Consider the following 15969-nt stretch of genomic DNA (forward strand, 5'->3'; position numbering starts at 1 on the left):
GACCTGCGAAAAATCACTGCCAGGCTAGAGGGGAGACATGACGTGTGTTTGCGTTTCTCTTGGTTTTTCACGAAGATTTGAAGGAGTGTACACCGAACACCAGTGTTTATGAGGTGCTTGTTCATGCCACCTTCGCGCGGGATTCCCCATCTGCGGCGTCCAGGGATATGTTAACAACTTCAGCTACCGGATTTTTAGAATGAGAGTGCCTAAGCCCTAAATTACTTGTTACTGTTCGCTAGGAAAAAATTTCGCTGATTATCGAGCGCTGACAAATTCGTTATGAGGTGCTCATAAAACCTTTTTCGAATAAAACTATTATTTGATTTACAAAGAAACATAATATTTGTTGGTATTGAAAGCCGGCTGTCTATTTCAAATAAGATCACCGATGATTGATAATTTATATCAATTTTATTGGCCAATAAATACGATGAAAATCAAGATCACCCTAACATGAGGTATTTCAAAAAAAACATTTATTGAAAAGCAGCAGCACTTCCCGAGATTTCTCCCCACCGCGCTTGTTCTGTTTGCTAGATTTTAGATATACCAAGCAATCGAAGGCACAACTGAGGCGAACGTAAGAACTACAACTGTAAAACCACAAGATAAACACCTAGGTGTTCTTAGTGAACTCGTTGAATAGATAAGGTAAAATTTTCCTAGCTACATTCTGTGTGCGTGTGCGTGTGTGCGCGCACATGCGTGCGTGCGTGTGTCCGTCTCTCTCTCTCTCTCTCTCTCTGTGTGTGTGTGTGTGTGTGTGTGTGTGTGTGTGTGTGTGTGTGTGTGTGTGTGTGTGTGTGTGTGTGTGTGTTGGTGTGCGTTTGAGGCCAACCCAATAGTTCTTGCATATAACTGGTATTACCCAGGAGACTCCAGTGATACGGGTGTCATCACTGTGGCGAATCTTTTCCCGTGAGTACTTCCCTGGTAATATGCAATGGTTGGCCCAAGCGTATCAACAGAACCGGCGCTGCTTAGTGTAGTCTGCAGTATTTTGATTCAAGGAATAAAATTGGTGGAAATGCGCTGGCCTTTTGCACAGTTTACAGCTCGTTTTGCGGAACTGCAGAGAACTCGGCATTTCCATAAGTATGTCGGTTACTTTGAATGTCACATGTGTTATCCAACCCTATACAAGAGACTGCACGTCGCAGTTTATATGCAGGTTAACTAAGCTCAGGGAATAAACTAGCATGGCCACTAATCAGCTTTAATTGATTTCAATTGCATTTTTCGGAAATATGTCGGAAAATACGCTCATATATTATCTTCTAATCTTTTGCTATAGAACGACAGTAAATGGAGTCAGCAATGATCTGACATGAATAGCCAGCATAACTATGTTCACTCTTGCCTTCCGATTTCTCGCTCAAAGTTATGTTCGAATTCGTCGAAGAAAACAGAGTATATTCATGCAAGCACTCCGACTCTTATGGGGCCAAATAAAGGCTAGAAAGCCCGTGACAGACGTCTTAATTAATTATATCCTGTGCAGTTTCTGAAACGCGCTCTGACATTTTTGGGGCTTTGATATAATTACGAACAACGCAAAAGGGAGACACACTTCCCGAGATGTATAACACTTACTTTTTTTTCTATTTTTCTCAGGTTTCTACAGAAGCAACAATGGCCCACGAGAACGATATCGTTATCTCCGGCTTTTCCGCCTACTTCCCCCAAGCGGATCACCTGGTCGAGTTCAAGGAGAAGCTGTACTCGGGCGTCGACATGATCACAGTGGACGACTTGCGCTGGACCCCTGGTGAGTCCTCTAAAATGGACCATAGGTGTAGCATCAGTGACGCCTTACTGTCACCGTAGTTTCCATTGTGTTGCCTCTTACTTTCAATAACTCGCAGTCATCCTTCAGAGCTCAGTGTCCCGCAGGTGACACTATCATAGAGCCTTGTTTGCTGGTTTATGGACAATCTATGGCTGTGACGACAAAGTTACAACATGTCACGCGAATGATTTAAAAAATCGAAAAAGACTCGAAACTTTTCTACTCTGTATATGTGGGTGACTTGCGGTGTTCCTACGCCTTTCTGCGCCTCTTTTACATTTTAGGAGAAGGAAGTTCACGACTCTGCGTCTGTGTTCATTAAATGCTGGACAGCAGCAAGTGGGTATATTGTATACCACGTCCCCACAGCCGTGCAAGTTGTCGATAGTGCACGTTTCAGGTACATTTATATTTCTTGATACTCACTGGGCAGGTAATTAGGATGACCAAGGAAAGCTTGCTAGAGACGCATAACGCGACATATTCACCTCCTCTCTGATTTCGCTTTCTTGTTTGCTTGCTTGCGCATACACATGCCGTATCTCTTGACTGTCGTTCACTGCATCGGCGTAGATGTTTAGGCGAGTGGGTGTGGTTGCATGGGCCGATGAAGGCAGCTCTGAAATTGCGACGGCAAAGAACGCACAAAACAATCGATTACTCGCGACTAAAACGTCACTGAAAAAAACGAAGGCGTAAATGGAGCATACAGAGACAACTTCGCAGACGCAGTTTTAAGGCGCCCTAATTGGCCATACTGACTGGAAAGTGGACAATAAAGCACTTAAAAACGGTTACTACGCTCAAGAAATGTGGCAACCAGTTACAGTTGCTCTCAATTTTGTTTTTCCAAAATATATGTTTATGACAGAAAAATGAACTTCACACAAAACACATAACGCCACTTTTCTCTATAATGAAGGCTTCCATGATTTCACTAACCCACATGTTACGATGCCTTAACCAGACCATGACGCCACATGATAGCTTACACAGGCGAATCGTTATTTAGGCTTAAATTATTGTTCTGCTCTATCAAGCGAATATGTTTAAGCAACGGCCCATGTGGCCAACGTAATTGTTCCACCAACTAGGAGTGACGTTATGCAGAACGCCTGAAGTAGAGTACGGTCCACTTGCTAAAGGGAATACTCGAATGAGCACCCATCATATTTCATGCCTCTTAACTTCAAAAGGATGCGGAAAAATTGTTCGTGCACGGCACTAGTCTCTTAAAAGGAGTGCGAACTGTCAACCACCAGTAGTTTCATGGAGATCCAAACCACTGCGATTTTCAAAGAAGGCGAAATTCGGACGTACCCTGGACGCAAGTGTTCCCTTTAACAGTAGACCCGTCTGTACATTTCACAAATGCTTTCTTGTGTTTTGTACTGTATGTTTTCAGCACACGGACCCATTTCCTCAGAGATGGCATCTCGACCCTCGCAATCGCAATATTTTCGCCTCACCTTCTAGACACGATGAGAAAATTCGCTCTAGCGGCTTAAAGCTCTCTTGATACGGACGATTCAATTACAAAAAAAACTAAATGCAAGCTTACGTGTTATGTATAGCGCAAGCATCCGTTTCAAAACACATGTCATCCGCGCTACTACAGAAGCGCACAAGCCGCGAAAGTGGCGTACGGCCTTCTTGTCGGTGGGCGGCGGGACTGCAGCGATGGCAGATGTTTTCCGCAGGTCCGGGCAATATTCAGACCTGCTAATGACGTGACCCATGAAGAAGAGCTCCTCGTACACGAAGCGGTACTTCTCCGGCTTCGGGGTGAGTCGGGAGACCTTCATGGGTTGAAGTGCAGGTTCAAGGCACCGGAGGCGTTCGTCGAAGATTGAGCCAAACACAACGACGTCGTCCATGTACACGAGGCACGTCTGTCACTTCAAGCTAGCGAGCACTGTATCCATAACGCGTTGAAAAGTCGAAGGTGCCGAGAAAAGACCAAGGAGCATCTTCTTGAACTCGAATAGGCCGTCTGGTTTTATAAAGGCTGTCTTTTCTCGGTCTCTATCGCCGGCTTCGATTTGCCAGTAGCCGGTGGCCGGTCTTGAGGTCCATGGGCGATAAGTACTTCGCGTTCTAGAGTGGCTACAGGACGTCATCTATCCGTGGAAAATGGTACACCTCGTTCTTCGTGATATGAGCTGGGTTCACGGCTTGACGGAGGCGTCCAAAACATGAACGACCAGCACGTACACTAGATGTCATGTCACGTGGTCGTGACGTTGAAAAACGTAGCACTCGGCCGGTTAACGACAAAACTTTTTATTTGGTCGAACTTCTGCCCGGGAAACGTAAAGTCAGACTGCGAACAATACATGCTGTACACTGATAGCGGCGAAAAGAGTGTCGGCCGTCGATAATCTGATCATCGGCGGAGCTCGTCGTGTTTCAAAAAGCAGTCATCGAAGCTTTCAGCGTTATTGCTGGTGCTCGCGTAAGCTCTCGAACAAAGTTGACTATTCGCGTGCTGCACGTAGTCTTAACAGAATGGTTTCAAACAATCGCGAAGCTTCCCAAGCATTGCTGCTCGGTCTGCCCCGAGCGTTGCTATGTTTTTTATGGTTGAAACCCGAATACATCAAAATAAAGTTGATAAGTGCGCGTCCGGATTCGATCCCGCGACCTTCGCGTCAGCATTCAAGCACCGTAAGCATTGGACCACAATGGCGTGGCAGTACGAATATTCCGATGTGTAAAGATCAGCTAGTGATGAGACGTTTTTCAAAATCGTTAAGATATACAAAACCCGTGCTTATTTTCTGGTGTAGGAAGCCTCTTAGAGTCAAACTAACAGGAGAAGTGTTATGTCAGACCCGTGTTCATGAACCAACTTCAGGTGAACGCTTTAAAGCACCAGCTTTTTATGAGCAACAGGAAAAAGAGCATCGAATGCGTCTCGTAAGCATTTCACATTTGCCATAGGTAATGATGAATGGATGATGGCTATGTCACTATATCAACTTTTGTTGGCTCAATCATACCTTTGCTTGTTTAAAAAAAAGCTTGCTGCCATTCCAGGCTGAAATATTAACAGTGATATTTTTCACTGCAACAACTTTCTATAGAATCACCCTTTCTTGAGTGTACTAAAAGAGAGGATGTGCTCGGAACGGCCGCAGCACCAATGCACAGAAATTGAAGCCAACTGAGTGCAAAGTGGCTGCTATCGGTAGCATGCAATGCGTCGTCGCATAAGAGTTCACGCGCCGGTTTACCAAAGTGGTGCACAGGTAGAATGACCGCTTCCCACCCAAAAGACCCGGGTTTGAGTAGCAGATGTGGATGGTGGATTTTTATTTTTGGTGTCACTTGTTACAGTTGTTTCCGTTTTCTTTTTTTTTCTTAAAACTAACTTCAATTACTACGCAGTCACAAAAAAGTAACGCGAATTCGGAAGTAAAATACAGGAAATTTGACAGCGAGCGTGAATATTGCCAGCGCCGCCGCACGGAATTCAACAAGTGCATAAAACGGGCAGTAACATGGTTGCAGTAAGTGCACGATCCCACTGCATTCTACTGAATTGTCGGAAAAGGAGTGCCATCGCTCAGGGTGTCACACTACATGTTTTTTTTGTGTTTACAGTATGCCAACCTTCGCGGTTTACTGCTGACCAAATCTCGACTACTTTTATTTTTACTTTTGCTGCGCTCCAGCAGCCAGCAACCGAGAGCAGCGTATCGAACACACGAGGCTTCTATTCGCCAAAATCTCAGAGGCCTTAGATTTCTTTACGTTTTTTGGAACCTCGTTAGGTGGCGCTGCAAATATTTACGGGAAGCTCAGAAGTGCGGGAAGCTCAGAGCAAAATGAGATTCGAAGAGAGGCTGAGGAAAATGAAGAAGAGTAGATGGGCAGAGAAGGTTTTCAGGTATTTGTATGGAAAAAGCGTTGACACGCAGTGGAGAAAAAGAACTAGGAGGCTCACCAGTAAATATACGGCTAACAGTGCGGGCGATATGGCAACAAGGAGCATTAAGCGGAAGGTCAGAGAGGCGGAGAGGACTTACTGGATGGCAGCGATGGAAAAGAAGCCGGCTCTGAGTAACTACCGAAAGGGAAAAAACGAAATAAGGAGGGAAAGGTTTTATGATAATTCAAGGGGAAGCGCTTTACTGTTTGAAGCAAGGTCGGGCTGCCTTAGAACGCGTAGTTATAAAGCGGGATTCAGTAACGAAGAAGAACAATGAACATGCTGCGGGGGAACTAAGGAAACGATGGAACATGTACTGATTGAATGTGGCGATATTCACCCAGGTATACGTGTGGGCACGAGTCTACATGAAGCCTTGGGTTTTAGGGACAACAATGGAAAGCTGAACACGTCCGCGATAGAAATGAGTAAGGGACGGTTAGAGTATTGGTGGCAGAAAAGTAGAGATCAAGAACAAAAATAAATAATGGGAAAAATTAAGGTCATTCTGCCTTAAGAGGCAGAGAGATAGACTGTGAATTTATATTTTTTGGTATAATAACATCGATTTAATCAATGTAGATAAGGTATTAGGCCAACATGAAACAAGGAAGCTTTTTTTTTTCTTCGAGCCTGGTGGCAGACATGTCACCGCCCCGTTATAAAGGGGACGCTCACAGCATCCATCCATCCATCCCACTGTCACATTTATTTTATTTTACTTGACATTTCGTGCAACTTTTGTAGCAATACCTAGTAGTTGAAGCTACTTCTAAGAATGAAGAAGAACAAGAAAACAAGTGACACTAAAAATAAAACAACACCATATATATAGCTACAACTCGCACACGGGTTATTTAAGTGAGAAGGGGGCATTCTACCTCGGCACCACACCGGTGGAGCCGCGCGCAACTAATAAACGACGACACACTGCAGGCTACAGATCGCAGCGCCAGAAGTGGCTTGACCAAGTTTTGGCTTCACGTTTCGAAGCTCTATCCGAGCAACCCACCCCCCCTGTTCCAGTACGCTCTACCCATTATAACTGGCAAGTGTGGTGCCTGCCTCAACATCAGTAGGTAGTCTCTCGCATTTTTTTCCAGCGATTACCAAATAGGTACCACACATGACGATAATCAGATTTTTTTACGAACCTTAGTTTCACTATCAAACAGGAAATCATGTTCAACGGATTGAAGGAGACACCACACGCAAAGTCAACGCGCGCTCAAGAACGAAACGCATTCTCCCTTGCGACAACGTAATATGTGAATTACCGTTTTGTTGCAGGGCACATGGGCTTGCCTGGACGCCACGGGAAGATCCGAGATCTGTCCCGCTTTGACGCGCAGTTCTTCCACAGAAACCCAAAGCAGGCCCACGTGATGGACCCACAGCTGCGAATGCTCTTGGAGACATCGTATGAGGCGATCGTGGATGCCGGCTACGACCCCGATACCCTGCGCAAACGCAATATAGGTGTCTTCATTGCAAATTCGAACTCAGAGTCATACTACGCCTTCCGCAAGGACGAGAAGGTGGACAGCAACTACCTGCTCGGATGCGCCAGATCAATGTTCTCCAACAGGGTCTCGTGCTCGCTCGACGTGCAAGGTGTGTGCCATATACCAGGCTCCGAATCTCAATCTATCGCGCCAGACAAATCGTTTTTGTGCATAAACAATCTTAATAGTGTAGAAAATGTTAACAGTATTTTGAAACGACACATCCACGTTATGTGCCAATGACTTTCCAACAACAAACGGGGAAGACAGATGGCCAGAGAAATAAGCTCTTAAAATTATGTGCAATAGTGTTTCAGACCACATGGATTTACAGATGCTGTTACCAGAGAGACCTTTTCTGAGAAGCCCGCAGTGTTTCAGCTGTATTCGGCGTACACATTTGTGGTCAAGGCCGAAATGTCTATTTCGTCTTCTCGGTGTCCTAGACACTCTTCCACAGCTCTGCTCATCTCTAGCACCAATTGCAGGAGCTCAGCAATACCGGGATCTTCATCAGCGGGGAGCATCAGTGCCGTTCCGTCCGCTAGAACAGTTATGCACGTTGGACATTCCAGTTCTATAATAGACAGCTTATCTTCGCGCACTTGCGTAATCGTTAGGCCCCCTTCGTTTTGTGTTGCTGCGACAGCGTTTAAGTGATAGGAACTTAGCCTGCGTTGTCCTTATCTATTCCGTGGCACTGGTACGTCGACAACACCTGCCATCGCCGATGGCACCTAACTACAACTTCCTGGCTATTATATTACCTAGAGACGACCGTGCTGTTGCCCATAGGAAGAGCGTGAAAAAAATTAGTGTCAGCACGGATCGCCTCTTATTTGAGCCCTTGCTATTTTAACAATTCGCGCTTGAACGCGCTTGACAGGTGAGCAAGCTTACCAGAGAGCTATTCCTGAGAAACAATTCTAGGCTATTGGGTCAAGGTGGTACAAGGTGAAGCGCCACACACAGATTGTCATATCGGTGCCGTAGGTGCACGCGTTTCCGGCGCTACAATGAAACTTTAGTTTACTAGATGCGGCTTACTTCGTGCATTATACGGAAGTTATCCCGCCTAAGAAAGTGATTTGTTTGCGTGCGATTCCTCCTTGACACGTGCGTGAAAACAGGCTAGGAAGCTGGAAGATGGCATACATTGCAAGGATGGATGATAGGAAGCTTTACTCATCTATCATGCAAGCGTATCCGTGTCGAAAACGAAGACGAGCAGTGAGCCTTGCGCAGACCAGAATTGGAGGACGCTCCAACAGCGTCCTAAATGGCGGGCAAAAACGATAAAAACAATCACGACACCGCTTATAGCAAGTAAGATTACTAGATGAGTAGTGCGACATAGCAAATGACACACCCCTTTGCTGCCGCATGATTCACAGCTGCTACAATGTACCGCATGCTTGCACTGCTACTGTACGTGAAATCTGCTTTCTCCATGGAAATGTAATATATTAGGTGTGACCTAATTTCACCGTGGAAACGTAAAAAAAGAGTAACTCAAAATCAGGTAGCCGGATCAGCTGCTGTTGAAGGACACGAGTTCATAGCCGAAAAAATGGTCTAAGTCTTCAGCCGTTCTACTCAGTTAATTACGCTCTTCACATTGAATTGAAGCAACGGCTCGCTTCCGAGTTAGAAGGACAATAGGAGCTGCGGTCGACTTCCAGGTTTCAAGTAGACGTCTTTGCTGTGCCTGTGCATCAGCTGAACACCTTAACGGGGTATTACTGGTTACCATTTGAACCTTGCCATTTCTCGGCAGAGGTTCCTCCTTCCCTGCAGATGTTCTTCGCCTATATTGGCCCATTGAGTTGCATTTGCTTCAGAAGGTCCGCACTAAAATCATGTGCGACATGCGGAACCAGTGGCTTCTCATACATGGCTCTATCATCAACCTCTAGTAACCTTTTCTGACAAGAGCAGCTGAGTGGATGTCCAAATGTCTCCGATTATGACAGTGTTATGTCCCGCGTTATTTTCTCGTTTTTATTAAAAAGCCGAGAAGACTGCACTCTTTCAACGGCATCCTGCTCTGAATTCTCGCCCGCAATCCCTGATAGGAACCATCGCATCTTTTAATGACGGAGTTATCACCGCTGGTCCTGTAATTTTCATGGCGAAAATATTTATCAAACATTAGTCAGCACTCATTCTTACTGGACACCATCAACATGTATTGCCATTGTATGGCTTCAGGTGTTTGTGACATTTCCTTCTCCTTCGGGCACGTTTACAATCGTACGAATTTAATTGTCGTGTCTATTCTCGGCCTGCTGCCTCGCAAGCAAATCAATGATTACGGTGATGTCATTGCCATGAAAAGCAACGGTGTCAGGCTACACGCCGGTTTAAATAGGCAACAAATCTAAATTCTCGAAATCCTAAAGATTACTGTAGGGTATTACCTCTTTATTTTTAAATAACCATAATATAGAATCATCGCAGTGCTCTCATAGGAGTCAAATGGATCTGTGCTCTGCCACCGGAAGAACTTGTTCCGGGTATTCTAGAACGGATCCGGGTACAATGCCACAATATAATCTCGCACTACAATATTGCTAATGAAATGGTCTGCAATCCACGCAGAAAACGAAACTTTTCTCTTAATTAGCAAATATTTTCGGCTGCTCTCAAACGACAGTGCTGCTTCGAATTGATTTCTTTTGTCGCTTTGATGCCAGTAAAGAAGATATAAAAATTGCAATTTGGGGGGGGGGAATTTTCTGAAATTCATTTTTCAGGTGAAGTCTATAACTAACGTGGAGTCACGCTTTAGGGCGTACCTCACAAACATCTGTATTTGTTGGCTTAGAAAACGCAGTAGATGTTTATTTTTTAAATAAATCATGTAATTTGTCTATAATCAGATATTTCGGCATTTTTTGCTAGTAAATTAAGCCTCTTCTAGTAAACCATTCCAGCGCTGTCATAGGTCGGCAAAAAAGGTGGCGACTCTCTCAAGAAATGTATTTCGCTCTTAGGGCTTAACTTTTCTTGAACCAGACTCACTCGGACTCAGGCTCACCAAAATAATATACTCAGAACCTGAGTGGCTACTCTTCCTGAGTCTGACAGAGTGTGAGTGAGTGGAATCGTCAGTGAGTTCCCGGACTATAAACACCATATATCATCTAGACAGCGGAAACTTTGACTGAATATTCATGAGTTGAGGCTAATAATGCCATCCTTAATAATTTTCCGTGCTGCCAGTCTTGCCTGGATTGTAGCGTTGGACGTGCGCTTAAAAGCACTCTATAAGAAGTTTGATAAATGTGTTTCGATATTCAAGTACTTATAGCCGGATGCAACTCTCGATGTTCACGAATTTTCTCCACGAAGATGGATTCACACTAGCCGGCTCCAAGGGGAGGGAGATCCAGACTGGTGCCATAAGCCGGACGGCTGCTAACCCCGCCTTGGGAGAACAAGGTCGAGGGCGGGGCTACTGTTTTAGCCGCGGAGACAATCAGCTGCCACGATTTGGTCGTCTGGGTGGGGTCTTTCCGGACTTCTAAAGTGTAATCTGACCATACTAACTTCTCAATTTACTTATTGTCTCCACTAATCGATCGTATTCTCTCTATTTTTCATTATTCTGCCTGAGCCACTGGCAATATAAAACTCGCACATAGAAGAGAAATACAGCGAACACTTCACAGAGACCGAAAACACAGACGCTGCGTCAATACTTACATAGCTCTTATAGAGGCAAATTTCCTATAGGGGACTGCACAATCGCGGTTTCTTCTCGATCAGCGGTTGCAATGTGTGTGCATCAGGGTTTCCTAACATTGTTGCTCATTTTATTGTGGTTGATAGCGGTTGTATATTTACCGTGATGTATGAACAGCGAAACTTCAGTTGTTAAATCACAAAAAAAGCTTCGTCTGAGCCTCGTATACCTTTTGTCTGTCTTAGTGAAGTGTGTGCTGAGTTTGAGTTGTGCAGACGAACGACGAACTATCACGAGGTGTGTTGATCATCATAACAATCTGCACCCACTGCAGGGCAAATGCCTCTCCCATGTTCCACCAATCACCCCAGTCCTCTGCTTGCTATTGTCATGACTTCTTCCGCGCTCGTCTCCGACTCGCGGAACGTACCACTGCCGGTAGACACGGAACCTGTGCTTGATGACATGGACACTACGTCTACGCGCAAGCGTTCGCGTCCTAGCGAGTCGGGCAGCGACGACGAGGGTGCCTCGCGCAAAATGCAAGCAGTAGCAACCGAACGTGTCACGGTTATGTCGCCTACCGCACCGCCAAGTGATACGGTTGCCGAGGAGCAACCCGACACCCCCGACGCCGATGGCACCAACGAGAACGAGTTTCAGACCGTGTTCTCAAAATCGCAGAAGCTTCGCCAGCGCGCTTCGACGGCTCCGCGACCAGTTGGGAACATCGGCCCTCCCACCGCACCTGCGGCCACTCCTGCCGCGCACCCGTCTACTGCCCGCGTTGTCCCTGAGCCTGCCAAACCGCCCACTGCGACTCAGGCCGCTTTTACAGGAGTGCTTGCAGCTGCAGACACCATGCTGCGCTCTGCCTTGTCGCCGCTGGATTCCGGCACAGTTCTTTTCCGACCGGCCAACGCCGGTGCTTCCTTTCACCGCACCTCCCGCCTTGCCATTGCGCAAGCTCTCTCTGCGCTGCCCGGCGTCAAGGGGGTTCGAGTAAACACGAAAAAAATCACAGCATTTCCACGGAGTGAATGATGATGAGTGGGCGAAGCTGCGGAGGTTCATCGGTAAACCGTGAATCTTCCGTGAATTCTGCCCAGTACATCATCACCGACGTGAGATCGGGCGCGTTTATACGAAAGGTTCGATGAGTTATGACGACTTGCAGCTCACTTTAATTTTACATGTACGCTGTGAATTTTCATTGTTTAGAAAACTATTGCTTTAGAAAACATCTGGCGTCTTTCGTTAAGGAGCTGGCGTCTCTTCGTTTTGCTTTAGAAACATCTGGCGTTCTTTCGTTTTGCTTTTACAAAACATCTGGCGTCTTTCGTTGGTTTATTTCAGCAATCAACGGCGCTTTGAACAAAATTTTTATTGTTTAATCACGCACAGGAGAAATCTCACCAGGCACTACCTTGGAGGTAAACAATGGCTGCTAATGGGAATGAGAGACAGAAGAAGTCGGCTTTTAGCTAACACTTACACTTCTACTTCTGCTAACGTTTCCTACTGGAACATGCCAATGGCTGCTAATGGGGAATGAGAGACAGAAGAATTCGGCTTTTAATTAACGCGCACGCTGCGAACTTTTTATTGTTCAACAACGCACAGAAAAAATCTCCCACCGGCACCACCTTGGAGGTCAAAGCGTAAGACTGGTTACGCACTACGACTACTACGACTACGACTACGAGGGACGAACGGGTGCCGCCTTAAGGAGCTTCGCCCCTAAAAGAACATCGTGGCAGCCGACGCATCTACAGCAGAATGGATGGATCGCCTACTGGCCACGTCGGAGCTCGCGGGAATACCCGTGACTGCCCGCCCTCCTGCTGACCGCTCACAAAGCAGCGGTGTGGTGCAGGGCGTTGACGGCGACTACACTAACGAGGCCCTGCTGGCTGCAGTGACGTTCGAGGTGCCGGTGATTGCAGCGAGGCGACAAGCGACATCACTGCTCCTGCGGTTCGCTTCCCCCGTCCCTGCCGCCCATGTCCACCTCTTTCGCATGACGTTCGAAGTGAGGCCATCCCGGCCTCGTCCACTTCAGTGCCTGCGGTGTGGACGCTATGGACACATCACTGCAGCTTGCCGGAGACTATAGCGATGCCTGCGCTGCGGTGACCACCATGGGAAGGACGCCAGCTGCACCAGCAAGGTTAAGTGCCTGCACTGAGGGTAGGCCACATTCAGCTGACTCCGCGGAATGCCAGCTGTGGCAAAGAGAGCGGCGCCTGGCCACCATCAAGGCGTCATCTCCCACGTACCTGCCTCATCGCGAGGCTCAAGCATCCTTGCGGTCAAGCTCTAGTTGGATGGGTGGTCCTCAACTAAACCAGACCACAGGCAAGAGCTACGCTGCAGCGGTGGGAGCTCCATCGAAGGTTCCGCGCCCAACAGGCGCACAACAGCGGGAGCCGCCTGCTGGTCCCAAGAAGCAGGGCTCAACCAAGCCTCGCCCACCCACGAAGGCAACCTCGCAGCCTCATGCTGATCAGGAGAACGCAAACCTGAGGCTCCTCTTACGGGCGGTTGCGGACCTGCTGCCTCCTGAGAACCAGCTGCGCTCCATCTGCCTTCAGGCAGGTGGCGTGCACCCTCCTAACAGCCACCATGGCTAACAAGCATCTGCAACCAGCAGGGAACCACCGCCGCCGCCGCCTGTGTGTGCTTCAGTGGAACGCTAACTCGTTGCGGCGGCGGCATGCAGACCTCTCCTTGCACCTCTCGCGGAGAGAGTATGACGTGCTTGCTTTGCAGGAGGTGTACGTAGCAACGGCCGACATGCGACTCCCCGGATACATCGGCTCCTCGACTCGTGCCAAGCCGCGCCGTGCATGGTGAGTGCACATCCCCAGGGTCGACCACGATGTGCGGTGTACGTGCGACGTGAACTACCACACGCGAACATTAACGTGGCCGATGTCACTGAGGGTGACCTCGAGTGTTGTGCTGTGACAGTGCGGCTACGTGGTGTTGATACGACAGTGGTCTCCGTGTATGTGCGTCCGGGACAGCGGTGGAACGCCGCCGATCTGCTACAGTTGACGGCTCGACTCGGACACAACTACCTTCTATGTGGTGACATGAACGCTCATCACACCATGTGGGGGAGTCGCACCTGCTCGTCACGAGGAAGCGATCTGGTGGACGTTATCCATCAACTGGGCCTGCAAGTCCTGAACACCGGGTCCTTCACCTTCGTCCGCAAAACAGGTCGACCCTCGTGCACAGCCATCGACGTCAGCCTGGCTAGCTAGGGAGACCGGTACGACTGGGCAACGCAGCCTGACTCCTGGGGTTCGGACCACCTGCCGATCGTCATCACACCGGCGGGAGGGAAGATCCCAAGGACCAGGCAGTGCAGAACAGTCGATTGGCGAGCTTTCCGGCAGCAGCTCAAAGAGGCCCCGAACAACCAGGACTTCCTGGATCTGGTGGCAGCAGCAGCGCAAGCAGCCACAATCCAGTACTGGGTGCCCGAGAACCATCCTGTGCCAGACCTCCGCCACCTGAACTTACGGGCTACCAGATGCAGGGCTGAGAGGAAGTACCTAAAGACCCAGTGCCCAGATCATCGAACACTTTTCAACCGTGTCGATGCGGTATGCCGGCGACATGCCAACCGTCGCAGACGACAGAGTTGACAGGGTATCTCCCACTCGCTTTGCCAGGTGAGAGGTGGCGCAAAAGCATGGCGGCTTCTACGGTCTCTCGTCATCGGACCAATGGCGCGGCAACCCGTACTTGCAGTGGCCATCCGCTTGGGCATCAGTGAGCAAGAACTGGCAGAACGGCTCGCCGATCGCTGCGCGCCACTGCCATTAGCCCGACCTGCGCCCATCACCACCACGCCTACCCCCAAGCAGCCGCAAGGCCACCACCCTGCTTGGACTGCCAGCCAAATTGCAGCTCTGTGCCAGGAGCCCATTTTCGAGCATGAGCTGAATGCTGCTCTGGCCAGAACCAAGCGCCGAAGTGCCCCCGGCGCCGACGGCATCACATACCAGATGCTGCGTAACCTGGATGTGGCTGCACGAGAACGCCTGTTGAGGGCTTTCAATGACGTTTTGGCAGAGCGGCACCCTACCTGAGGCCTGACTGACTGCTGGTGGTGCCCGTCCGGAAACATGGCCGCCCTGGTGCAGCCATTGCATCCTACAGGCCCGTCTCTCTTACCTCTGCTGCCTGCAAGCTCATGGAAGCCATAGCTCTGGCACGCTTGAGTTGGATTGCTGGGGCAACGGAGTTCCTATCAGAGCAGCAGACAGGCTTCCGGCGCCACCGCTGCACAGCAGACTCAATGGCGGACGTCGTCTCCACCCTGGAGGAGGCCAGGAGCAAGGGCGAGGTGGCCCTCCTTGTACTGCTGGATGTCCAAAGCGCTTTCGACGGCCTGCCACATATGATCATAGAAAGTGCTCTGGACGCACTCGGCATCACGGGCTTTCTGCGTGCTTTCATCCGTGCCTTCCTAGCCGGACGGACCCTCCGGGTTAGAGTTGGACGCGCGGTCAGCGATCCAAGGCCAGTGACAGCCGGCGTCCCACAAGGTTCTGGCCTGAGCCCCTTCTTGTTCAACTTGGTGCTGGCAGGGCTACCTGGAATGCTACCGGTTGACAAGCGCTACCCCACGCAGTACTCCTTGTACGCAGACGACGTGGTACTGTGGGTTAGGGGGCCCAGGCGGAACCTCACTGCCATCAGGCGCTCCCTGCAACGCGCCCTGCATGCTGTGACCTCTTTCTTCAGAACGATTGGGCTGATCGTGTCCCCCACGAAGACGGAGGCGCTGCTGGTTCACCCCAGAGTCGCTGCGCGGAGGGCCTTCCGAAGGCTTGTGTTGGGAGACCGGCCAATCCCGTGGAGCAAGGCGGTGACGTACCTGAGGCTAAAGATCGATCACCGCCTCACTTGGATACCAGCCGTCAAACTCGCGACCTTCAAGGCCACCAGCGTTGAGACTGCTGTGGGCAAGCTGTTGAGCAGGGGCCAAGGGTGCACCACGCGACTGGCACTTCAGCTCTACCAGGGGGGT

At 49.0% G+C, this 15969-nt stretch overlaps 1 protein-coding gene across 1 annotated transcript in view; it reads left to right on the forward strand.

Moving 5' to 3' along the window:
* Nucleotides 1–1635: 1635 nt before the first annotated feature.
* LOC119398708 (fatty acid synthase-like) overlaps nt 1636–15969 on the forward strand; it is a 141680-nt gene continuing 127346 nt past the window's right edge. The window contains 2 exon segments of the mRNA XM_049417399.1: nt 1636–1771; nt 7017–7340. Coding sequence (XP_049273356.1) covers nt 1636–1771; nt 7017–7340 — 460 coding nt within the window.

Source organism: Rhipicephalus sanguineus, chromosome 7, assembly GCF_013339695.2.
Source record: "Rhipicephalus sanguineus isolate Rsan-2018 chromosome 7, BIME_Rsan_1.4, whole genome shotgun sequence".
Classification (NCBI taxonomy): domain Eukaryota; kingdom Metazoa; phylum Arthropoda; class Arachnida; order Ixodida; family Ixodidae; genus Rhipicephalus; species Rhipicephalus sanguineus.